We start from the raw sequence: 24,101 nt of genomic DNA on the forward strand, positions 1-24,101 counted from the left end.
GAATTTAAATTTCAGTTTGACTTTAAACCTCATCCATTTACAAGACTCTCCGTTATGGCTCCTACACAGATGAGCGCTCCCATTCTGAAACCGAACATCAAACACCAGTCAGCCGAAGGAGGCAGAAGAGGAGGAGGAGGATGACTATAATTGTTGGAGCCCATAATAGGCTGGGCCTGCAGGAGCAGTTTCAGACAATCATGGTCTTTTCAATCGGTCTCAGATGGTATGATTAGAGAGCGATCTACTGCAGGCAGCATCATCCAAAAATCTAATTTTGAGAGCCGTCACAGTGATTTCTCCGTCTGTTTGCTGGAGACACAACGTCCCTCCTTAACGCAGGTAGACAGGCGTCAGATTGGCCTCCTGCCTGATCCTTGGTAGGCCTGCTTGTAGGGAGGGCATGTGTGTTTATAGCATATATATATATATATAGGAGACACAGAGAGAAAGGGAAAGTATGCCAGCTTGCCAGCTTTTGGTAATACTAGAAACCCTCCATACACCACCAACGTTTCGCCTCGATTGGAGTCACTCACATTAGAAAATGCCATATGACACAAACACAATGCCCGCATACGCGCAACTAATCACTTTAAGATATCACAAGATCCTTGGAGGGAGCGCTGAGGCAGACACGTGGAGATGTTTTTGTTGAATGACACCCTTCAGCATTCGTCTCAGTATCAGAATCCAAGTTCAGCAAATAGACAGGAGCCACATGGTGGGTCTGAAGCAGGCATTTTTTGGTATTTATATATTTAAAAAAATCTTCTTCACTCATGTTCTATTATGCTTAAATGAGATTAAAAGGAAAGAGTGAAAAGGGGAAGAGAGGAGGCGAACTCAATACAGATTATCAACTTAAAAAGAATTCAGAGCTACTTGGGGTTAGTAAGACTCAGAAGATATGCAGATTAAGTCAATAATCAAATGATTTTAACTGGGATTTAACGAAAAAAAAACAGATTAAGTTCTTTGAATTATATTTTGTTTAATAATTTAGCAGCACAAGGCAACAACAAACCTTTAAAATTAAGCAGTACTTGCGACCCTTTGCAATAGGTTGCACAATAGAGTTTCCTCTCTAAACTTCTCAAATTGTTTAATTTGAATAATTGTTAGAGATCAGAATTTCATGATAACATGCTCTCAATGACAAGGCTGAAATGCTGATGTTTAGAAACATATCATGTCCACCCTGTTCACCATCTTAGTTTAATGAGTTACCAGGCCAACATCTGCTAATTAGCAATAAAAAAAGCAGCTAAGGCTGATGGGAATGGCATTAACAGGTATCAAACACATTTGGCCTGATGATGGTAAAATAATTGGCAACCAAAGTTGTGGACTGTCCGACAGACCAAAGTCACCGCTTTTTACCAGCTTTATCACTTATTTTCTGGTGTAACACTGAATTATTTGAGATCCAGGTGAGAAAGAAGAATCTCTTCATATACTGACCGGTGTACTTAAATGATTTAAACATCTTTTTAGTGAATGGTGTCATGTAAAAGCACATGGGACATTGCAGATGTTCTTTAAGTGGATCCATACAGAACAACCGATGCTCAGTGTCGATCCTCAGAGGCTTTGACAAGAGCAGTTTATTTTGTCTCACCAGCTTCTGACCCACCAAATGGCAAAAGTGAGACTCCTTTTCTAGGCTGAGTTTAAAAAGAGGGAATGACTTGGTCTGCAATAGCCTCAGTCTGTCCTATTTTAAGCAGAGGAGGTACAGAAAACTGGACAAAAGGGCACTGAGGGGCCATCCATTCCTTCCCAGGAGAGACTCAACTGTCTCACTACTTAAGTGCAGGTAAATTGCTTTGATTATTTTGAGCTGTGAGTAATTTGCTCTTCGAAATAACGTGTGCAGAGATTACTTACTAATTAGAATTAGCTGGAATCAACTGTATTTTCTGGAGGGTAATCTTTTAAACTGTATTATTGTACATGTAATTAAACACTTGAGAAACTTATACAGTTTACTTCAACAGGATTGTTTTGTATTATTTTACTCATACTCATTAACTTCAACTTGAATCTTTGAACACACATTGACATTAATTTTGTGGGACTGTCCAGAACAATTCTCAGGACTTTTTCTTGTAAGTACACACTTTTTGATAAGGATACATCAGCAGAAAGGAACTACTCCTCAGTGCTTCTTGTATTATTATTATTATATTTTCTTGTTTTCTTTAGTTAGTCAATACATTTTTTTTTTACTACAATACTGAGGTATAACACTGCTCTCTGCTGGTAGAAAGGGTTAACTGCAGTAGGAACTATCATTTCAGGTCACAGTACACCTGATTTTTACTAAAACTCTACAGTTACCCAGCAAATTATTAGATTAATGAATACCACAATGGTGTCATTATAATCTTATAACATGTCTCGTCATCTGTGATCAGTCAAATAAAACAACTGCAGCAGCTGTAAAATTACTACAGTAGGAGACAAAGTTACAAACATCTCCCGTAATGCTTTTCTCATTTCTGTACAGCTGCCAGCAGCAGATGGTCAAACAGATGGGAAATATTAAGAGAAAAGGATGAAAAGAGCTTGTAGCCTTTAGAGCTCAACATAATATGTATAAGTTTCATTTCTTATGAACATGTATTACATTCATTTGTCAGAAACAATTATGCGCTTCATATTTCATTTTCTCTCTCCACACCTTACATGATGTAATATTTCAGTAATCCTTCAGAGGGAGAACTGCCTCTGGCTCATACAATATGAACCATTTTTAGTTTGCCAGGAGAGCAGAAATAAGATTCTACTCAGCAGTTTCACATTTGTACTATACTTGTTTGCAGTTTTTCCCCCCCAATTACATGCAAGACAAGATACAGAAGTAGTGACCAAAATGCTGTAGGGTTTTAAGAGTAGCACATTAGTGAGCAAAGCCATGTCTGTAAAAAAAAAAAACTCCCTCAGGAAAATGTGTTTTGTTTCTTAAACTTAACTTCAGTCTGCAACCATGTCCTCAAAACCAGGCCAAGGTCGTGTATGAATTTCAGCTGCTTATAATGAAGTGTCTACTCTTTATATCAAGATCTGATTCATAGATTCAACATAACTACCAGCATTACATACCAACGCAAATAATTCACTTTATTTAAAACATAAGTGCTGTTTTCAGTCATGAGGAATGAAAAAGTCGATACACTTTCTATAAACATTTATTTATCTTTATTAGCCAGAGGTAACCAGCTTAGACAAGGACTCCATATTGTTTCAGAACGTCTGTGTATTTTGCAATCTTGGCCTCAACGTTCTTTTCTGCCAGCTTGGTCAGCTTGTTCACTGTCTTTTTCTTGGAGTAGCGGAGCTTGGCCTTCTCTTTTCTCTTCTCCTCCAGGGTGGCTGTGATAGCCTGGTACTTCCAGCCTACCTCATGTGCCAGACGCCCGAGGAGGGCGAACTGAGAGGGAAAGAAAAATCAAAGTCAGCATGTGTATCACCGCCAGCTAAAAATTAAGTCTAAAATGTAGTCGTTTTCACACTAAAGACCTTATTTTTAATGTCTAATATTGCCTTTAAAAAAAACAAAAAAAAACTTAAGTTTAAAGCTTCAACTTGAGGCACAACTTGTCCCCGACTCAACTCAGCAATCAGATCCGAAAAGTTTGTCTCATCAATAAATGATCAGTTTCGGGATAAAGAGATCATCACTGTCAAGTAAGAACGGTTGTGGCAGGTAAATTGAAGCATTTCTATTTGATGTTTGTACATTTTACAGCCAAGAAAGTTCTGCAATCAAGATCACAGTGACCCTCTAATATTTAAGTCTCACCTTGCGAGTGGGCTTCAGACGCACAATCTTGAGAGCAGCTGGAACAACCATGCGCTTCCTCTGTGGAACAAAAGCCAAAGTCAGAAAAAGAAGAAAACGGCAAATCTAAACATTCATAGGATAGCATGTCTCAGATATTTTTTGTTTTCAAAGTTATTCAAACAAGGTAGGTACGATAATAAGTGACATCACAGACAGCAGAGTTAAGCCAAACAGAATATTGATGTTAGTTGAGATTCATCACCTTGTCATAAGGTGGGGGGATACCGTCGAACACCTTCAGCCTCTCCAGAGCAGCCTGGCCTCTCTTGGTTTTGTGGGGAAGCATGCCTGGTTAGCAGAGAGAATACATGCAAGTTCAATACATTTTTAAATAACTATCATTGCAGCTGTTTCAAATGGGTTTTTTGTCCAAGCACAAGTCGTACTCTTTACTCAACTCAGCAATCAGATCCGTTAAGTTTGTCTCATCAAAAGATCAGTTTCGGGATAGTGTTCATCACTGTCAAGCAAGGACAACTTGTGCCGGGTCAAATGTTAAAACCACCTAAACTTCAATAAAACCTGCATGCGACTCACAGTACTCATTAATATTACAATCTGATATTTAATCTTTGCTAAATTCTCATGACTTATAATTTAAGGACCCCAACTTGATCAATATCACTGCCACATTTCTCAAACACTTTGTTACTGAAGAAATAAATACTGCATGTCGCAGGTTAATTTCTAAAGCACTTTGATTGCAATCTACCAATTTCTCAATTACATTTGGATTGTATATCCATTTCTATCACAGTAAATGTATCCATTGTCCCACAAATATTCTTGCTACATTGAAAAAATGTCATGTTTTGATGAAGAAGTTTGCATTTCTGGTGTAGTGCCACATTCTCACCCCTGACAGTCCTCCAGAAGATCCTGCTAGGAGCTCTGAAATGGTAAGGTCCACGAGAGGGGTTGGTGTTCATCCTCTTGCGCAGGAAAGCCAGGTACTTCACTGTAGAGGCGCACAGACATTTGAACTGAGTTACAAAATACTTCAACCACAGACAACCATTACTTCAGTATGTAATGCTCATGTCTCAGATGGTAGTGCATGTAAGTGTTATCATGGTCATTGAAACTCGAACAATAGAGGTAAGACATCACTGACAACAAGCATTTAAATAAAACAATTCAACAGACGTATACTCTACTTACGCTTGTTGCGATAGAAGTTGCCGGAGATGTTGATGCCTTCGCATCTCACCACCACCACTTTGTGTCCTACAAGAAAACAAAATGGAGTTTAGTGTTTGAGCACCCAAAATAATCAGTCGTGTTAATGGTCACTTACATCCCGTCTCAGATGGTAGTGCATGTGAGTTATATCATGGTCGTTAAACTCAAACAAGGCAGATAGTTGATCATCATCGACAGACTGAAGCAACAATGGCTTCTCAATGGGCTGTTCAGTATCTGAATACAACCAATATCTACATATTACTCCTCAAAATGTATTATGTAACTTACCCAGCAGAACCTGTTTAGCCACCAGGGCAGCAAGGCGGCCCAGTAGATGGCCCCTGCCATCAAGCAGCAGAACCTGCAGGTTGGAGAAAGGTATTTGTATTTTAACTTTGAACAAAAGTGACTCGTTAGCTCTCCTATTAACTTACATAGTAAAGTTAACTAAATCAGACATTTCACATTTCAGTCAATAACTGACTATTGCTAACCACGTTTCATTTAGACTATAATAACTAAAGCTACAAACCAGAAATTAAAAGGATTGCACATTTTAAAGTAATCACTGCTACAGAGCAACACTCCGACTGCTCCATGATCGTGGTAGAAACTGGCACATGGACGCTGATAACTTGCCGATCAAGACACAGCGTTAGCTTAGCATTAACGCATATTGACACGTAACCTGTAATTTAGACTCCGATACCGTGGATGGGCATTAAAATATAATACTAGTATAAAACAGTACAGTTATCTATTAAATTAGACATGTGCGCGTTAACCAGGTTAATACAATCTTGATACAAGTCAAAGCTAGCACGCTAACAGCATTGACTGTTAGGGAAGCTGCCATGATGAAGGCATGTCCACTCACAGACAGCTAGCGGTCTCAAAAAAAACTTAAAAATAAGCTTTTAAATAAACACCTAACAAAACAACTATTACACCACGTTGTCCCGTAGTCTTGGCCCGCAGTTTAACTGCAAAACACGACATCTAACTACGACTAAAAAGCACAAAGAAGAGATTATGAGTCCGCAGCAGTTACCCACCTTATTGAACCGGTCCGCCATGATGTGCGAAAAGAAAGACACACGGGGTTGCTCGCGGTAAAAGGCAGGGGCAGGCGGAAGTGACGACTTTATATTTCTTTCTCGTGGGAAGTTTGTAGATTGGTAGAAATGTTACAGCGCCGCTCTTGTTTGGAGGGAGAAGTGTCGTCCACTGATGAGTAACGCTATAGGTTATACCTGGTGTTTGTTTATGTTGGTGCTCTTTTGAATCCCAGTTGGAAATATATATTTACGACTTTACAGATTTAAACCTGGCCCTTTAATAAAAACACAGTCTCCTGATTGTGCTAATATCAAGAGTGTACATGTCAAACTCAATGCAGCATCCTGCATACTGATTTTAATCACTTCTCATTTTAAAGTGATTTTCACTAAGAGTCTTTTGGGGCTTATGGTGAATTTGGGTGAATTGAACATTTAATGTAATTCCATGCTCATGTTGTTTTATGTATTTAGAGATAATGCACTTTGGAACGGTTATTTTCAGTCTATGTGCTTCAATGTCAGATTACCAATCAGGGAAAGTGACCATCTACCCCAGAGCTCCAGACCCTCAGTGGCCTCATATTCATTGGTTATAATTTTTGCTTTATGGTCATTTGATCAACTGGAAATTTGTTTGGGGATGTGCATGACTAAAGCAGAATATGAAATGATGAGGGCCTTTGATAGCACGATCACGTTCACAAACTGCATTTAAACCCATGGCTGTGTGTCAAAATGTACATGGTACATATGTATTCCTAAATATTCTCAATGTCAGTGATTATATTTGGGGTTTTGTTTTTTACAATAGTTAGTCACTTTAATGACCAAGTACCTTCTCAGGTAATATTTTCATATTTTCCTATTAAAAATATAAGGGCTGCAAATAATGATTATTCACTTTATAAGTTAAAATGCCAGTTATTCTTATGATGTACCAATTGTTTATAAAATGAGAAAAATTACACTAACAGATGCTAACAATGCTGTTAACAGCAAATTTATTTATACATCACAAGAAAATGTTGATTTTGCCATATATTTAAGTTTTTCCACTTTGGCCTTTTGCCTGCAACATACAGCACACTGATCTACTACAAAAAAGGGGAAAGGGTTGAAAAAGTTGCACAACTTGTGTCACAGCATGCCATGGAAACAGTCATTTTATGGAGTGGTTTTAATAACTTTCAAGCATTTACAGAACAATCACCCACACATTCATGACTGACCCGTTGATACAGTGCATGCAGAAATCTGAGTTATGAGTAAAGCTGTCTGGTTGGGTCTGTGAGAAAACTAGAACTTTTTTTAGGAAGGTTTCACTCAGTCGTCGTGCTTCAGCTTTCTGATCTTTCCCTTGTGGCGGTCAATCTCGCGCTGCATACGCTCAATCTCCTTTTTGTGGTGGTCAATTTCCTCCTGATGGTGCTGCCTCAGTGCAGCGAGCTGCTCCTGCTCCTTACGCCTTATGTGCAAGTGGACAGATAAGGCGGTGGGTGACAACAGAGGAGAGAATGGATGAACAGTGAAAAAAGACAGGGAAGGGATAAAGAGACACAAACAGAAACAGATTAGACAAGATCGTAATAAAAAGAAAAATATGGTGACTTATAAGTTCCATGATTAATAAAGAGACACATACTTGAAGTACATCTCCTCCTCGGCGGCCTGCTTCTTCCCCATGGATCCACCTGCCTCTCTGATTGACCCTCCGCCGCCACCACCTTTACCTGCACCTTTACCCAGCTCACCCAGCTGAGGCAGGGCGGGGGAGCAGGCAAAAGGGAAATGTTTAGTACCATACATACATTCAGAGGCAAATAAGAGTGTTGCAGACATTTCATAAAGAGACAGGGGCCTAAAATTACTCAAGGTTCATTTCTTTCTCGGGTTTGTTAAATAGTTAAATAGAGTTGTCAATGTGATATTAAAGGTTAGACCCTTTAAAAATCACACTGTTCTGAAGGTCAAGATTCAGCTTATTTAACAAAAGGAGGGCAAAGGGCTTCTTTGTTTGCCAGGTGATAAAAGAGCTATTTAGAACAGACTAGAAACTGTTTTTGTGGCAACAACGCAACAAAAACTGCAAACAGGAAAAACTAATTCATAGAACTGAATTATTTTCTGAACAACCTGGTTTGACAGGCAACTACTAATTCAGACAAAACGTGCTATGATTAAAATGAACCCCTTGCTAATTCATCCTCGACATTGTTGTAAAATGGTTCCCACTAATTAATGCCCTAAAACTGCACTAGTACTACATTAGTCTGACCTATAAACATGTCACTAACAGTTGTCTTCCTGTCTTCCAGTTGTTAAAATCATGAAGCCAATACATTTAACATTATTCACACACAGCGATATAAGGGTTACAAAAAAAGCATTGTTTTAACCAAGAAATGTGATTTCAGGACGCATGTTACCTGGTCGGATGACATTCTCAGCTGTGAGGTGACAAAACTCCTGATGTTTGGCCTTAGAAACCTCGCCATGTTTGTTTCTCACATGTGAAAACAACACTGGCAGGGGGAACTTGCCCTTGTCCTCAAAAAATACGCCACAGGACGGCGCCATTATTATTCACCCGGGGGTGACGACACAAAAATTACGTTGGTCTAATGGGAAACCGAGTTGAATGATAATTAATATATTGATATATCATTACGGCGAGTCACCACCTTTGTTTTTTTAATATAAGTAACAAGTAATTAATTATAGTGTATGGAAAAATACTGTGTTCGTTTTTCCTAATGGTTTGGTCCAAAAACGGACAGCATGACAGCACACGTTTTTTACGTCGCTGCTGGTCACATGTACAAGTATATGTGTATACCGGACCGTTTAATTTATTTAATTTTGGTTTATTAATAGAAAGACATTTTGTCTGTAATACAGTAAACATTGATGCACATTCTCTTTTTTCTTCTTAAAGGACTTCAAAATATAAAGTATATTAAAACTTGTGTTAAAATTAGTTAATATTTTCTATGTCAACAATGCACAGGTTGCTTCTTTTTTGTTTAAATAACGGTCACGGAGTATTTTATTTTTTACTATTTGTTTCTATTCTTTTCTCCAAGTTTTACAAAAAAATGTGTCATTAATATCTGTCAATTAATTTACCAACAAGTTCCAGGTTTGTGAAAGAAGAAAGAGAGAACACCCTTGCTTTTTTGGTTTTAAAAATATTTTAAGCATACATTGCATAAAAGTTATATATCAAAAAGCTAAAAATAAATTAAAGATAGTTAATCCGTGGTTGTAAATGAATCCTAAGGAAACCCCTACAACATGCACACATACAACGTATGAGTTATCTGTCAATACAAAGTAATATCCAATGTTACAGATTAATGCTGGAAATAAAGACTTATCTATTACTGAAAATTGTCACAGCAAAAGGTAAGGATGTAGCCATACTCTGTCAATTCTTAAAAACCATACATACCACAAGGAATGCTTTTAAGGATTTTATTCAGTGCTGCAAATAAAGTATATAGTTCCCTTGTTGAACAAACCAAGCACTGACTTATATAGTGAAAGGAACCTCGCAGACTCCCTGCCCCAAGTCCCCTATAAATACGCTGCTTGCCAGGCAACTCTGGGCCCACTCTGGCCCAGAAACTAAGAAACACAGTATCAACTTAAAATTTCAAACCACATTAAACATTTTTCACATGATACACCAATACTGTAGATACTAATACTACCAATCTTATAGGCATTACAGTTACATATGTACAGGTATGGTTGGAACCTTGTTGGCAAGCAAGTGCTTTAGAAAAAGTAAAACAAGATCCTGCCAATGCATGTAAAAAATGAAAATCACAAGTCTAACCTAAATTCTAATGACATTTTCTGCCATGCTCTGTTCATAATGCGTCCATTCGCAGAACATTCACAGAGATAATTAAGAGGCCCTCATATTTTTATCGCTGTGACAAAGCAGTAACATAGTTCCTTTTGCAAAACTGAGAGTTTGAGTTGATGGCTACATACATTTCTTGAGCTTGCCTGGAGATATTTCTAATGAAGCAACTGTTGCACTTGAGGGACAAATCAAATTCTAGCCTGAGTATCTGCAAAAAGTATTGTAATGGGTACATATGAAGTGTCTGTCTGTCTTTTGTTGTTTTATAAATCCGCAATAAAAAAAACTCAGCATACTGTAGGGTTAACCACTTTATAAGCTTAAAAAAATGGAACAAAATAGAAAAGGAATGGCAAATGGACAAATGACTAAAACAAGATAAAACAAGATGTGGTGGTGGGAGGGGCGGGGAGGTGGTGCGGGGGGCCTTGCATCACACTGGTAGAAGTGGCTTGCGGAGGCCCTTTGGAGGAGGCAGCGCCCACTGCTCCCCCTTCCGTTCCCGTCAGTCCTGCTTGACGTTGCCCAGTGCTCTGAGGCGCTCCAGCAGAGGAGGGTGGGAATAGTGCCACATGGAGAACAACCAGTCAGCCACGGGGAAGCCCAGGTTGTCCTTGTTGAGCCTGATGAGGGCAGAGTAGAGCTCGGAGGCTTTGCCCATGGCGCGTGCAAAGGCGTCTGCCTGGAACTCAAACCTGCGACTCAGGACCGTCAGACAGAAGGACAGGACCTGCAAAGACAAAATATAAAACTCGTCTAAACAGCTCAAAAACCAACAGAAACTATATTTATCAATCCCATACTCACCTCATTGTACGGGGAGAAGATGAACTGGAAGATAATCATCAAGCCTATTAAAGTGGGTTGGCTGTCATCGAAGCCAAAAGCTACAAACAGCTCCTTACGTCTAATCAGGACAGCAAACAGGGAGAAGCACAGGAAGGAGTTCATCTGCAAAAAAAACCAAACAAACAGGGAAACATGTTGCTTTTGTCTCTGTGCAGACATTGAAGAAGAAAAAGAATCAGCTCAATAGACAGAAAAATTATTCTTAATGAAGACAACTCATCACCTGACTGATGACAATATTCTTGACAGTGTGGCCAAGTTTCCAGTGGCCAAGTTCATGACCGAGGACTGCAAGGATCTCTGGGTTAGTGCATCCTTGTTTCTTGTGCTGTAAAAGTATTAGGTAAGTCAACAACATTGTTGGGATTAAACAGAAATACAATACAATAGCAATCATAAACAGCCAGTTCACAGGTATCCATACAACAGCCAGACTGAACATTAACAGTTATGTGTCCTTGCTCTCTTGATTCAAAGAGACAATGCATCTTTATGAATTTGGGTGTTTTATGGAATTATCACGTACTGTTGGGGAAAACTATAGTTCCTAAAAGTCAAAGTGTTTATTTTTTATGGCCACAAACATTGAAACCTCTTAAAACGGACTGTAAAACAAAAACCTGGTTTGTTTGTTTCAGTGCAATAATAACATTTCTGAATAAAGTTTATGGGACCTTGGGCTTGACTTTTGATTCGCTGCCATCATCGCTCTCTGGAATATCGGTTGGTGGATCTGTAGACTTGTTGAGAGGCGAGTAGTCTTCCAGCAGAGTGTCAAACAGCACAATGCGTTTGTTCTTGAAGAACCCATAGAAGTAAGCGTTGCTGTGTGACGAACGCTTGGAACCTGAAAATATTGAAAACATTCAACAAACAATTAAAGAGCGGCGCATCAACAAACAACCTGTAGTGATGCCCCTGGATTTAGAAGTATTACTTTACCTTCAACTACATAAATCTTAGTGAGGGGGAAGCTTATACTCTTGGCCATATCCTCAATATCTGTCTTCAGCTCTCCTTCTGGCAAAGGAGTGAACTTGTCAAACAGGGGAGCAATGTAGTCAGCATAGATTGTCACAAGTACCTGAGGACACAAGAGAAGAGGAGAACAATCAGACAAGTGTAACAACAGAGTGGCCTTTGATTTACTTTTGAGTTTACTCCCTAATTACAGAACAAACAACATGTTCTTTTATTATTAAAAAGATGCCTTTTCTACAAGTTTTCTCATTGTTTAACAAGGTGGACGCAGCACTAACCAGAGAAACAGCCAGGGTAAACAGCCAGGCATAGATGAAAAAGTAGTCTCCACCGATCTTGATGATGTACAGGAGCAGTGAGGTGACGGGCAGCAAGATACACTGGGTCACAACAAACTTCTTTATAGCATCCTTGATGAAGAACGCAATGGTCTGAGAGGAAGACAAGACACTGATATTAAAAAAACAGCAGCAAAACAAGTAGTGGTCTGTCAGGATGTGTGTGCATGTGTGACTAAACTGGGGATCTGTTATCATGTAATCTTGGTAGACTTCTGTGGCGGTAACAGATTTGAATGCTGACAAGCTTTCACAGTGAAAAATATTATCGATAGTTTCTGAAATAAGTCCTGTAGTAATCTTAGCTGTCCATCGTGCTGCTGTTTAAAGTGGTCATGTTTTACTAAAACACAGCTAAACACACCACATCCACCGGAGACTGATTGGAAAGGATGATTGTGTGATAATTTAATTCATGTTGCATCCATGTTGGCTGCAATCCATAGCAACCATTATAACACAAGATGATCACAGCTGTTGTTCTTCCTGAGGAAGGAAACTACAAACATTTAGCGGTAACACTGAAGGCCCCTGGAGGCAGCTGCTGTTCTGTCGGTGTACCTGCTGATTGAAGCCGTGCTTCTCCTCAATGACAAATGTGCTGTACAAACTCCATGGAAGTCCAGTCAAAGCACTGAACAGCGTGGCGAGCATCAGAAACACGAGTGACTGGGTGATCTCATACTCTGAACCAAATCCAAAGTGAGCTGTCACAGCACCAGCGACGGTCCACAAAAATGGGATTCCACCCAGGAGCAGGATCAACTAAAAAGTTTTGAGCATAACATGAGCCTTTTTTAAAATCGTACATATCAAATGAAACATGTGGCAAAAAACATAAATACATTATCTGGTTGTCTTACCGTCCCTTCAGTCTCAGAATAGAGTCCAGACCAAAAGCTGAAGTTGCTTTTATCCAGCTGATAACGTCGTGACTTCTCAAATGTTTCAGAATCCATGATCTTACCTAGTTCCTGTGGCACATGTGTTGTTGATCTGTATATTCTCCTCTGTGGAGGGGAAAGAGATCAGCACCAGTGTTATACCTCAGTTCCTTCACACTGTTAGCCCTTGCTATGATTAGTTTGTTGAATTCAAACAGTGTCAAATATCAAACAACATTGTTACATTATGTATTATTACATTAGAAATATAGTTCACTCATATTCTTCTGTGGTTTATTTTGTCCAGATACTCCACAAACCACATATTTCATACATTTGTCTAGCTTTACCTAAGATCTTGCTCCTAATTCTAACTTTGAAAAACAATCAAATTTCGAGTTTCCTAGTTTCTCTGATTGTTTCATTTGTTCTGGGGTTCATTTTTCTCTAACTCATTAAAAAAAAAGTAGCAACTTTGGAAATCCACAGAACTAAAAAAGTATTTCTTTATGTAATAAATCTACAGTGTTATCACATTTCTTTGCATTTTTAATTCAGCCCACATTGTGTTCTGCCACAATATCCTGTTTCTAGAGGAAGTAAACCACACTCAGCACACCATTTTCACATTTCATTTTAGGAAACGTGCAAAGAAAAGACGCCATTTAGACAATTCAGACAGTATAGGGCTTTATATTTGTTTCAACATTCAAGCAAGAAACATACACTGTCTGCCAACATCTATCCAGTGCAGCCCAACACAATACAAACTGAGGGGGAGAAGAACTAAACATATTTGTCAAGAACTTCTCGTGTTACCAAGTCAAAAGTCACAAAAAGTCACAATATATACATACATATTGTGCAACATAACAACGGTTGGACAGGTGCTGTCAAACCAGAAGAGTTAGATAGAAACGTGCGTTTGCATATGCTGCGAAACACTGAATGAACTCCCCTTGTTCTTCGGTTTGCAAGAACAGTCCATTACTTTAAATTAAAATCTTTCTCTAACCTTCTTTAATGAACCAATCAGATGTTCAGATGTTTTTTATTTTCACCCTCTGAACACATGAAGCTACAAGGCAGAAATGATTAACTTCACGTTACCTGTCTGGAAGAAATGTACGCCTCCCATAGATACACCGTCCACGAAAATCCCAAAACAGCATAAAATATCTGCTTTTCCACCGGGAGGTCAAACAGAGAGTCAACCATCTTTGCTCCGTTTTCCAGTCTATGCTATTGGAGAACAAAATGACCAGCCAGCTATATACTGTCAACGCTAGCTGGCGAGCTAACGGCGATGTCAACGTTACCCAGCCTGACTGCTCGTTTCAGGCTGCAGCTAACTATCGTAGCTTGAGCTGCACAGACAGACAGACAGACAGCACTGTAACGTTGGATACAGCGAGCTTGTCTCCCGCCTTGAACCCACTGATACTGACTCAAAATGTCCACTTTGGAAATGTTAGCATCCAGTTTCCATTCCTGAGTCAAGGCCTTTATATCTAATACAACTCCATTCATATGAGATGTGACCCTGTCGCTGAGGTGTGGCGACAATTTCTACCCCATCGGAAACCAGCTACTTTGACTTTGGTTCCGCGCTTTTATTTCATTTAGTTGTGAGGGACAGAAGGCACAAAAAGGCTGTGCATTTCTTTATATTCAAAATATATATAGAAAGTGGTGTTTATTCTGTTTTTGTTAGGTAATGTCTTTAAAATATGTAGGATCCTCAGTTATTATTTTTCATGATCAAGTCAGTGAATTAAGGGAACTTTGGTTCCTAGTAGCATTTTGCTTTTCAACAATACAAGTCAATAGGTGTTTGCCATTATTAAGTTTCATTTATAGCCCCCTTGGTCTGTAAATTGGTATTTAATCACCACAAACACTACAGATGATGTGATATCAGTAATATAGAGAATACATGAGCTGCTCCTGTTACCTTCCTGCGCAGACATGCTGCGCAGTGTTTACAGTATTCATATTCTGCAATATTGCATGGCTCCAGGTCACTATTTTTTGAGAATAGTACCTCATTGTGTACCATTAACCAGTGTTATTACATACAATCAACACATTTTTGGTACAATTAGCTTGGGGCCACTACTCGTATTATCATCTCATAGGAAAGCAACTTCATTGTTCAAATACTACAAGAAGATTCCCATTAGTCACATCATACTTAACAAAAGAAATGCAAACAGCAGTGTCTATACATTTTAATATCATCTCAGCCAAACCACAAATAGAGCCCCCAAACAAACCAGCTCTCTTCTTATCAACCATTTGCACATATTTGCATTTTTGACATTATTTTTAAAAATAGAATTGTGTTGTTTTTTATTTTAATTGTACATGAAGGGATAGTTTAACTTAATATGAAACAACAACAACAAAATATATACATGTAATAAACTTTCAGGTTGGACGGAGGGGGATGGAGGGCTGGAAATGGCCCCCAGGCCAGCAGTTCAAGATCCCTGACACAGATGATTCTAAGATATTGAGTGTATTTTTAATTTAGCAAACAACTCCTACTTCACTGTGACTTAATACACATGGTATAGATAAAGAAGTCACTTACACAGTTGTGAAAGTAAAAGGGCTTTATATTCGTTTCCACATTTATTTTATTAGAAAGTGTTACATACATGTCTGCCATCATCTGTCCACTGCATCCCAACACTGTTTTAATATAAACTGAGGTGAAAAATAACCAAACATATTCCTCAAGAACTTCTTAGTAAGGAAATGTTTTTCAGTCACATTTTCACACAAATGAAAAGGCCTTGTCATACGCTACTGACCATTTCTAACAATCTGAAAATCTGTACATTTATCTTTGAGAACTACAGTATATACACTTCATGACTTAACATAACAGGTGTTATATAAATGATTTCATAACAGATGTCTAAAAAAAAAACAAAAAAAAAAACAGCCCACTTGGATCTCATGTGCACTGTTTAAACTTGTTTTTATCTTAATTTCTTTAACTTCTTAGTTTGGCAACTTAAAAAACAAACCCCAAAAAACAACATAATACGATCACTTGGGGAGAAAGAAAAAATACTGGTACACATCTTGTGAAAATACAAAGTCATCTCATCTGTCATAGCTATGTTAAAAGGTGCTCAGTTAAACTAACTTCCAAGAAGCAGTTTGCTGTTGTTGGTGTCTGATGGGAAGAGGTCAGGCGGGGTGGTGGTGCACACAGGTCTCCCCAAGACCACCACAGGTCTGAGGTACTGAAGCTGCTTAATGGCCAGGTCCCCACACCCAGCCAGGGCTTTGTCCAAGATGGACTTCAAGTTTTGGACTGATGTGAAGTCTCCAGTCATAGTGTGGGGCTTCAGCAGTGGGGAATGAGTACGTCTGCTGCGGGTATGAGAGATTCCAAGCTGGTTGTTCTCCTTCACAGAACAACTGCGTCTGAAAGAGTCTCGCCGTTTCACCGGCACCGTGTTTTTGTCATTTGGGGTTGTCTCTTGAATGAACCTCAGGAATGAGGACTCAAAGCCAATGGGCTTGTAGGCGGTGATGTCAAAAGCACGTGGAGAAGGGGTACAAGGCTGAGTGTCTTTCAAGTTTTGCGGCTGTTCGGACAGTTCATTTTTCCGTTTTAGTGGCTGGCGAACAGGAGGAATAGGCAATGCAGCTGACCCGTTCAACATTTTACCACCGTCCCTGGTGCTCGACATGTCTTGGAAGCCCTCCTCACTAGTAAAGCGAAGTGAGCATGGTGGCGAGAGGTCAACAGTGACTGGACGAAGAAGAGGTTTGATTTTATCCAAGCTTAATCTCTCCTCCTGTTTCTGACTGTTCTCTGTTGCTGCAGCCGAGTCTTCAGTGTGCCCACCGGGGCTTGGTTCACCGTAAAGCACCTCGTCTGCACCAACAAGGACGCCATTTCTCTCAACAGGTGGTGGCTCCTCCTCTTCTTCCTCTGGGAATCCTAGTGAATCATGATTATCCTTATCCTGTGTGTCTGCCTTGATTGAGTGTAAGCTCATGGGTGCAGGCTGCCCCCCTGTGTTTTCTGCCTCCGCCTGATACTCCATTATGCGAACCCCGTTAGGGGCACACGCTCCTGTAACTGTTGGCCTGGCCGACTTCCTCTGAATCAGTTCTTCAAGCTGCTCAGCAGTATAAACAAGCTTATCTTCGTTCTTAACGAGATCTTCTCGACGCATGCGATGAACCTGAAGGTAGTGACGCTGCAAACTTCCCGTATATGTGACGACAGAATCACAGTCCTGAACCATGCATGGGTAGGCCACCCGCAAACAGCGGTCTTGGCACATCTGTAGTGCTTCTTCATGAGATCTGAAGACAAAGCTGCTGTAAGAATTTGTTTTAGATTTTCTTCCTGACGGTTTCTTCTCCACAACACTCTTCTTATTCATTTCCTCTGACTGGGCGGTCACTTCAGGCCCTGGACTCGATCCCCCGGCCTGTGTGGTGGTTGAACCAGGTTCTTCCTTCTGAGGACTCGGTGGTGCAACAATAAGCTTCTTTTGGCATCCAGTAATTGACTTTTTGTGAGTGCTCTGTAGACGTACCACCAGTGAATCGTAGTACTCATAGTGACTATATAGCGTATGTTTTTTAAGTGCATCATCATGACTAAATACTCTTGTACAGCCTTCATATTTGCACCTTATTAGCTCTGGTGGTTGTGAGTGGTAATCGCGAGTGTGACGCACTAGGCTGCTTTTAAGGTGGTAGGAAGCATTACAGTTGGCAAAGTGGCATTTGTATTGGGGCTGAGGTTCATCTGAGTTTGGGAGAGGCCTTTTCTTGGCAGGCTCTTTTCTGACTTCTGGAGTGTGATGGGCATCAAACTCTTTTTCCAACAAGAGCTGAGAGCGATTGTAATGATGTACCAACTGTAGGTGACGCACAAGGCCTCCCTGGGTGGAAAAGGCTGCAACGCAGTTTTTTGCAACACAATGAAAGGGTTTACTGAATTTATCCAATATATAGCAGAGATTACCTTTGGCTACCAAACGTCTTGTAGTTCTGACCTGTTGTGTGGTCCTATCCTCACTTTCTACCTTCTGCTCACCATCTTCCTCTCTACTCTCTGGTTCATCCTCTACTTCCTCTTCAGATGCAGACTGACTGTCAAAGTTTTGTGCATTTTCAGGACTCATGGTGGAGTTTTTTTTCTTATCTTGGTGTTGCAACTTAGGGATTTCTTTCTTCCTCACGTTCAGACCCTGGTTCGCCAAGTGCTGAGACGTATGCATTGTAGTGTCTTTGTTTCCCTCATACTGTCTAGATGCACAGCTCACTTTGCCCACCAGAGTCTCACTCAGGTTATGTGCGTGCAGATAGTGAGCCCTCAACACATGTTTTTCTCTGTGACTCTTGGAACAAAGATGGCACACGTAAGGCTTAAAAGACGTAGTTTTCAAAGAAGTCAGCCTTTTGGCTTGTTCAACAGTACGGCCATGTTTGGTGTTATAGTGTCGCAGTAAGCTGTAACTCTGAGCAGTCCTAAAGTTACAACCTTCCATCTCACAAATGTAGGGCTTAGCAGTGGCTAATGATTCAACTCCGCATTCGTCATCAGTCGCTGATGCTTCTTCAGTTTTGACTTTAACCCTTTCCTCAGGCAGATTCGGGGGTCTCTTCTGAAGCAATACAACAGGAGGCTTGGCCATGATAGCCTGATGAAGAGATACCTGTGATGCATTGGACTCTGCGTTGGACTGTGGGGGTTCACTTGGCACACTGTGAGGCGAAGAAGAATTCAGGTCCAGTTTACTGAGCCCAATAAGAATTTCCTTCAGAGCATCGTTTTTTGTTTGAAGTCTTGAAGAGTTTGTTTCATTGTTTTTGGGCTGAGTGGATGCTTTTCTTTCTTTGCCAGACTCAACGGGTTGTTGTTGTTGTTGTTGCTGCTGCTGTTGTTGTTGTGGTGGAGTTGAGAGCTCATTTTTTCCCTTTTCCTCATTGTCTGGCTCAGTCTTTATCCCTTTGGACTTTGAGCCGCGTTCTTTGTCATGCTTGTGTTCTTTGTTCTCCAGTTTAAGGTGTTCTGGGTGGGCACATTTCAGATGTCTCTGGACATCTCTGGCTCTGGAGAAAGTCATGCCACACTTCTCAAAACCACAGGTGAACTTACTTCCATCAAAACACACAGCCACCAGGGTCATTGTTGCTTTGGGCTCCTTGCTCTCGGATGCTTGCAAAGAGGAGGCACAACTTACTGAGGAAGAGTTCAGCACATCTTCATTTACAATCTCTTCTGTTTGCACTGTCGGATGGGCTGTTGTTTCAGTAACAGTCTTCAGAAGTTTCCGCTTTGCCTTCCTCTGAGCCTCAAAGTCGTCTTCAGAGAAAGTGATTTTGTGTGTGGATAAATGCTTTATGAATTCCTTTTTGGATAAATAGTATTTTCTACATTCAGCGCTAGAGCAGGTAAATGCTGCATCTCTGAAATGCTGTGCTTCGTGGTGATAGATTTGTCCCAAGTCAGAGTACGTGACATAACAGCCTTTGAGCTCACACTGGTAGTTGAGCTGATAGCCATGGGTCTGTTTGTGTGTGACAAGTTCGTTGGAAGTACTAAACTTAGCGCCACAGCCTATAACCACACATGCATAAGGCCGATCACCATAGTGAATTCTTCTATGTTTGCGGTGATGGTAAGCAGAGACAAAATGGCGTCTACAAAAAACACACTTCTCCCGCTTGTCTCTCATCTGATGAAAATGTTTCACATTCTCATCCCCTCTGTGCTCCGACTTTAAATGGACATACAAGTACTTGGAATGTTTAAAAATCCGAGTACACCCGGTTCCTGGACACTGATACTCATCTCGGTTCTGCAGCTTGAAGTGTTGGTCAATGTATTCGAATGTTACATGCTCGTCATCGTCTACGTGCTTGTCTTTCACAGTTTTGGCTTGTTGTACAATGTGGTGCAGCACGTCTGGATCGTGTGTGGAATTGTAATACAGCATTAAGGAAGGGTCAATGGTGATCTCTCCTGGTTCAATATCGTCTTCCTCGTCCACCTGTTTCTGCGTGTCCTCTTTCTTTACGTTTTTATTAAGATTTGTTTCATTCTGAATGTGTTGTTTCATGTGAGGAACAAGTTCCTTTCTGCTCTTGAACTTTTCCAAGCACACGGGGCAGGGGTTGCGGTTGTCATCTGCATGTCTTTTTGAGTGGTGAACGATTTGGGTGTCGGTGACCAACCTCTTACAAATCTGACAGCAGAACTTGTGTTTCTTTGTCTCGGAATCTCCTTGGCTTTCTTGTAAGTTAGAAGACTGCGTTTTATTCTGCTGCTCATGACCATCAAGGTTTCCATTTATCCTCTTCTGATGTTCAGATTCTACTTTCACTGTGATTCCTTGTGGCTCAGGTTGTTTACCCTTCTCTTGTTTGTCGACCGCCTCCTCCTCTTCCCCTTCTGACTCCGGCATCAACCCTAGAAGGGAGATGCAGTGATACTTGAGAGTTTTCCAGTCCCAGAATTCGGGGTCAAAAGGCCAGTACGCTTTCAGTGCTAGTAGCAACTCGCAGCGTAGTGAGTTGGGAATAACCTCGTTTTCCTGGTCATATTTTTGGTCTGGGCGTAAGTAAAGCTCCTCAAGGCACCCAAAGACCTCCTGGCTGGGGCCAAGCAGGAACTCTGTGAGTAGGCAGGCACGCAATACTTCAAGGTCATCTGGAAGAAGGCAGGACACTGTCTTACAGACAGAGATCCTTGTTTCAGAGTCATCCTGCTTTGGAAGCTGAAGGGCTTTGACACACAGTTCTACTGAAGCAGGTATGCCCATTTCCTCCGCCTGAAAGGAGAGTGATAAATTATTAGCATTAACAATGACTTTTCTTTTCGTTTTATATTCAGCCTTTTCTGAAACGATGAAGATATAATGTCACCACAATTCAATATGCTAAATTAATTAAGCAGGGATAATTCGATTTGTTTAGCTTGGAATCAAATTTGCCCCATTAAAGAGCAACTCCACAACGATTTTGGAAGGAGAAAAAGTTGCTTTACTATAGCACATTTGGGTCAAAAGGCACAGTAAAAGTCTTCACACATACCAAACACCTTAGCTCTGTGTGGTTAGGTATGATCTGTTGACAGCTCTGATGTAGCTTGACACCCAAGGACGACGCTACATCACAGCTGTCAAAAGACCACACCTGACCACACACAGCTAAGGTGTTTGGTGTGTGTGAGGTCGTGGTCATAGAAAAAGCATCGTCACCACTAGATGACATGAGGGCATGGCAGATTAATAGACTGCACGCAGTTACTCTTTGGAACCCGGCATAAAAAATAAATCACATATAGCGTTATTTTGAGCAGAAAATTCCCTGTAACAAACAAGAAAGGGCTCCCACTTGAAATTAAAGGACCTTTCAAAGACTTTGAAGATCTGGGTCAATCGAATGTGTGTGTGTGTAAGACATGACATTGGTCATTTCAGCTCTCTCATGAAACAACTAGCTCGCATGCTGGTGGTTATCTGACAGTTTGTGGGCATGTCAGCAAGTTTGCAGTTTGAGTAATTAATTTTTTTATAAACTATAATGAGCTTGTTTTAATATAACTGTAGTAGCATTTTACATAATGTTGCTAACACTCTAGTCTGCTGTGATATAAAGCTGAACTTCACTGTAGTAGAGACAGACCATATTGTCTGCATCTTCCAGCCATCTGCTGCTCCATATTATTATCTTCGTCTTCCTACTTTCCATTCACAGTAGAACCAAGTAACGCTGCCTTTCTCTCTGTTTGTCAGTACTTTTGGCGGATGCGGCCATACTGTTAAATACAAACTTTATTGGAATTGTGAATAGACAAAACTGCCCACAGGTTTCAAATGTTTTTCATTCAGTGTGTGCAGTTATTCTGAGCTTTGATTAATTCTTCATAAAGCTCTTCAGATGTTTGAGGAAGCGCCAACAGGAGAAGAAGGATTTTAGTTCCTGGGGCTCCTTAGTACCTGGAACTGACTGGTTTATGAGGAGTCTCATATAATCAATGCACCAACTCAAATCCAGTATAAATGCGAACAGTATGGCGGCTGGGCTCACCTCTGTCTGAATCACACGGACCAGGTAAAGCAAATGGTAGACTGTTTTGGCAATGGCTCCTAGCTGAAGGCATCGTTCCAGAAGAGACATCAACGAGGGGTCGATCCTCCTCTGGAGCTTACTCCACAACAGAGTCAACTCCCTTCGGATAAAAAAAACACAAGAAAATGAAGAAATGTTCTAATTTTGACTGACTCTCTGATGATCACGTCAATACCAAAGAAAACCAACTTGTTTGATCTTTTAAATATCCAGACTAATTTTCAATATACATTTGACTGTTGTCATACATTATATATGTACAATGGCTACTCACCAGGAGCAGTAAAGGCTCTGCTGCTGAAGCTGCTGTGTCAGGAAAGTTGTACACAAGATGAAGGCTGTGTTCTCCTCTCCCTCTGTCTCTAAGTTGCATGTGATCTCCAGTACATCCTTACAGTCAAGTCTGGATATCTGTTCAAGGAGTAAATATAATGTTTTAGCAATTATGTTAACATGTCAATTAGGGATGAACCAATATGATTTCCTGGATAGTTACTGGTCCTGATACTGGCATTATTTGGATCAGGTATATATTGTGATGTGAACGATCTTCATTAAACGCAGTTACATTCGTTCAGAGCTACCTACTTAAGTGTTTAGTGCCACAGCCATCCCTCATCAAACCTCACATTAACATGATTCTAATTAGTTCTGCACAGTGCGGTGCGCAGATTTTAAATTTGGGAAGGGGGGGCACTGGTATCGAATCAGTATTGGGAGAGACAAAGATGTGTCAGTCCACCACAACAATCAATCCGTTGAATGTAAGGATGGAAGCTGTTACAAGTTGCTCCAAAAGAAAATAAGGTATAAAAAAAGACCCAAAACACACCAACACACAAAAACAAAGCCATTATCAAGTCCCCAGTTTGATTACAGCCAGAAAGCTCTTATCACATTTAACACTATAAGTCTCTCGTGACTGTAAAGTGGGCAGAATTGCCAGAAAAAGTAATTTAAAAAAACCAAAAGACCCAAAGATTTGGATATAAATTGTGTGAATAGACAAAACGTGAAACCAAAAAGGCACATTTTGCTTATCTACAATCAAGGATTAGTCATACACCACTGCCAGGATGATGTGGCAAAACACAGTGCAAATTATTCAGGGCAGCATTCAGACTCAGATTATCAGTTGTGTGTTCTACTAGACAAGCTCAGCAAAGTAAGTCAACACAAAAAAACAACAATAATGTAGTAATACATGTTTAAATTAATACACAGTGACGCAACACAAATGAGAAATTAGTCCATTATATAGATCACATACAGAATCAATTTCACTACTCGCACATGAAAGCAAAAGGCTTTAAATGTTCAATCTGAACCTGCGGTATGCATGAGCCGTCAGCTCCCTTTATCTGCATTCATCACTTTGACCTCTTGAACTGGGCGTGGGCTGTACAATCAGCACAAGTTATTTGGCCATAACAAACATCAGTGCAATAACTGCATTCAAACTAATGTGAATTTATTCTGTTAAAAAAACTACTTGATTTAAGCAAGATAAGGCCATCTTTAGAGCAAATCAGGCATTGCAGCGATTAACCGCAAGGTCATGCAGCTGTGTGTGTGTGTGTGTTTGTGTGGGATGGCTGGGGGGGGTGTATTTGTGCTTAGGACTTAAATGCTGTGAAACAATCAGTAAACGTTTTATTTCTCTGTTAGACCGGTTTTCTCACCACCGGCACTTTCTCTCAGTCATTCACTGTCTATGTAGCTCAACCACAGCTTAGACTGGGTACACAAAATAAACACAACTGGGAGAGTAGAATAGGAGCTGCTCAGATGGAATCCATGTTCCAAACTATTGTTCAGTGATATTTCAGGCTGACTGTGGAGCAGTTTGATGGGTCTTATTGCCGGTTTGGTCACTGTGGCATAGGGATGGGGATCGTTAATATTTATTGATATCGATACCTTTATCGATACTCCTTATCGATCCGAGTCTTTATC

At 40.3% G+C, this 24,101-nt stretch overlaps 4 protein-coding genes and 5 non-coding genes across 9 annotated transcripts in view; all 9 read right to left on the reverse strand.

The window, feature by feature from the left end:
• Nucleotides 1-3,178: 3,178 nt before the first annotated feature.
• rpl13a (ribosomal protein L13a) lies at nt 3,179-7,318 on the reverse strand. Its single transcript, XM_035673687.1, has 8 exons — nt 7,296-7,318; nt 6,091-6,187; nt 5,324-5,396; nt 5,012-5,077; nt 4,707-4,808; nt 4,053-4,138; nt 3,809-3,868; nt 3,179-3,436 (listed from the first exon to the last, which is right to left on the reverse strand). The coding sequence occupies exons 1-8, from the start codon at nt 7,316-7,318 to the stop codon at nt 3,227-3,229; spliced, it is 717 nt and encodes a 238-aa protein (XP_035529580.1). The 3' UTR covers nt 3,179-3,226.
• LOC118337692 lies at nt 3,617-3,692 on the reverse strand. The gene has a single exon (XR_004797175.1). It is a non-coding gene; the product is annotated as a small nucleolar RNA SNORD50 (small nucleolar RNA).
• Nucleotides 3,932-4,007, reverse strand: LOC118337690. Its single transcript, XR_004797173.1, has one exon. It is a non-coding gene; the product is annotated as a small nucleolar RNA SNORD34 (small nucleolar RNA).
• LOC118337691 lies at nt 4,246-4,316 on the reverse strand. The gene has a single exon (XR_004797174.1). It is a non-coding gene; the product is annotated as a small nucleolar RNA SNORD50 (small nucleolar RNA).
• LOC118337687 lies at nt 4,888-4,967 on the reverse strand. Its single transcript, XR_004797170.1, has one exon. It is a non-coding gene; the product is annotated as a small nucleolar RNA Z195/SNORD33/SNORD32 family (small nucleolar RNA).
• On the reverse strand, nt 5,150-5,231 carry LOC118337686. Its single transcript, XR_004797169.1, has one exon. It is a non-coding gene; the product is annotated as a small nucleolar RNA Z195/SNORD33/SNORD32 family (small nucleolar RNA).
• On the reverse strand, nt 7,122-8,681 carry atp5if1b (ATP synthase inhibitory factor subunit 1b). Its single transcript, XM_035674187.1, has 3 exons — nt 8,523-8,681; nt 7,739-7,851; nt 7,122-7,561 (listed from the first exon to the last, which is right to left on the reverse strand). Exons 1-3 carry the CDS (start codon nt 8,589-8,591, stop codon nt 7,420-7,422), a joined length of 324 nt encoding a protein of 107 aa, XP_035530080.1. The 5' UTR covers nt 8,592-8,681; the 3' UTR covers nt 7,122-7,419.
• Nucleotides 8,682-9,556: 875 nt separating this feature from the next.
• On the reverse strand, nt 9,557-14,598 carry zmpste24 (zinc metallopeptidase, STE24 homolog). Its single transcript, XM_035674651.1, has 9 exons — nt 14,133-14,598; nt 13,002-13,148; nt 12,700-12,903; nt 12,079-12,231; nt 11,762-11,903; nt 11,494-11,666; nt 11,043-11,147; nt 10,778-10,921; nt 9,557-10,700 (listed from the first exon to the last, which is right to left on the reverse strand). The coding sequence occupies exons 1-9, from the start codon at nt 14,238-14,240 to the stop codon at nt 10,476-10,478; spliced, it is 1,401 nt and encodes a 466-aa protein (XP_035530544.1). The 5' UTR covers nt 14,241-14,598; the 3' UTR covers nt 9,557-10,475.
• A 640-nt stretch (nt 14,599-15,238) lies between these two features.
• The window catches only part of rlf (RLF zinc finger), a 15,919-nt gene continuing 7,056 nt past the window's right edge, over nt 15,239-24,101 (reverse strand). Inside the window, exons 6-8 of the mRNA XM_035674000.1 lie at nt 22,420-22,556; nt 22,104-22,245; nt 15,239-20,842 (exon numbers count right to left, since the gene is read on the reverse strand). Coding sequence (XP_035529893.1) covers nt 16,178-20,842; nt 22,104-22,245; nt 22,420-22,556 — 4,944 coding nt within the window. The 3' untranslated portion in view covers nt 15,239-16,177. The remainder of the gene's footprint in view (nt 20,843-22,103; nt 22,246-22,419; nt 22,557-24,101) is intronic.

This window comes from Morone saxatilis, unplaced genomic scaffold (assembly GCF_004916995.1).
Source record: "Morone saxatilis isolate NCDOM2014 unplaced genomic scaffold, NCSU_SB_2.0 Contig3, whole genome shotgun sequence".
Taxonomy (NCBI): domain Eukaryota; kingdom Metazoa; phylum Chordata; class Actinopteri; family Moronidae; genus Morone; species Morone saxatilis.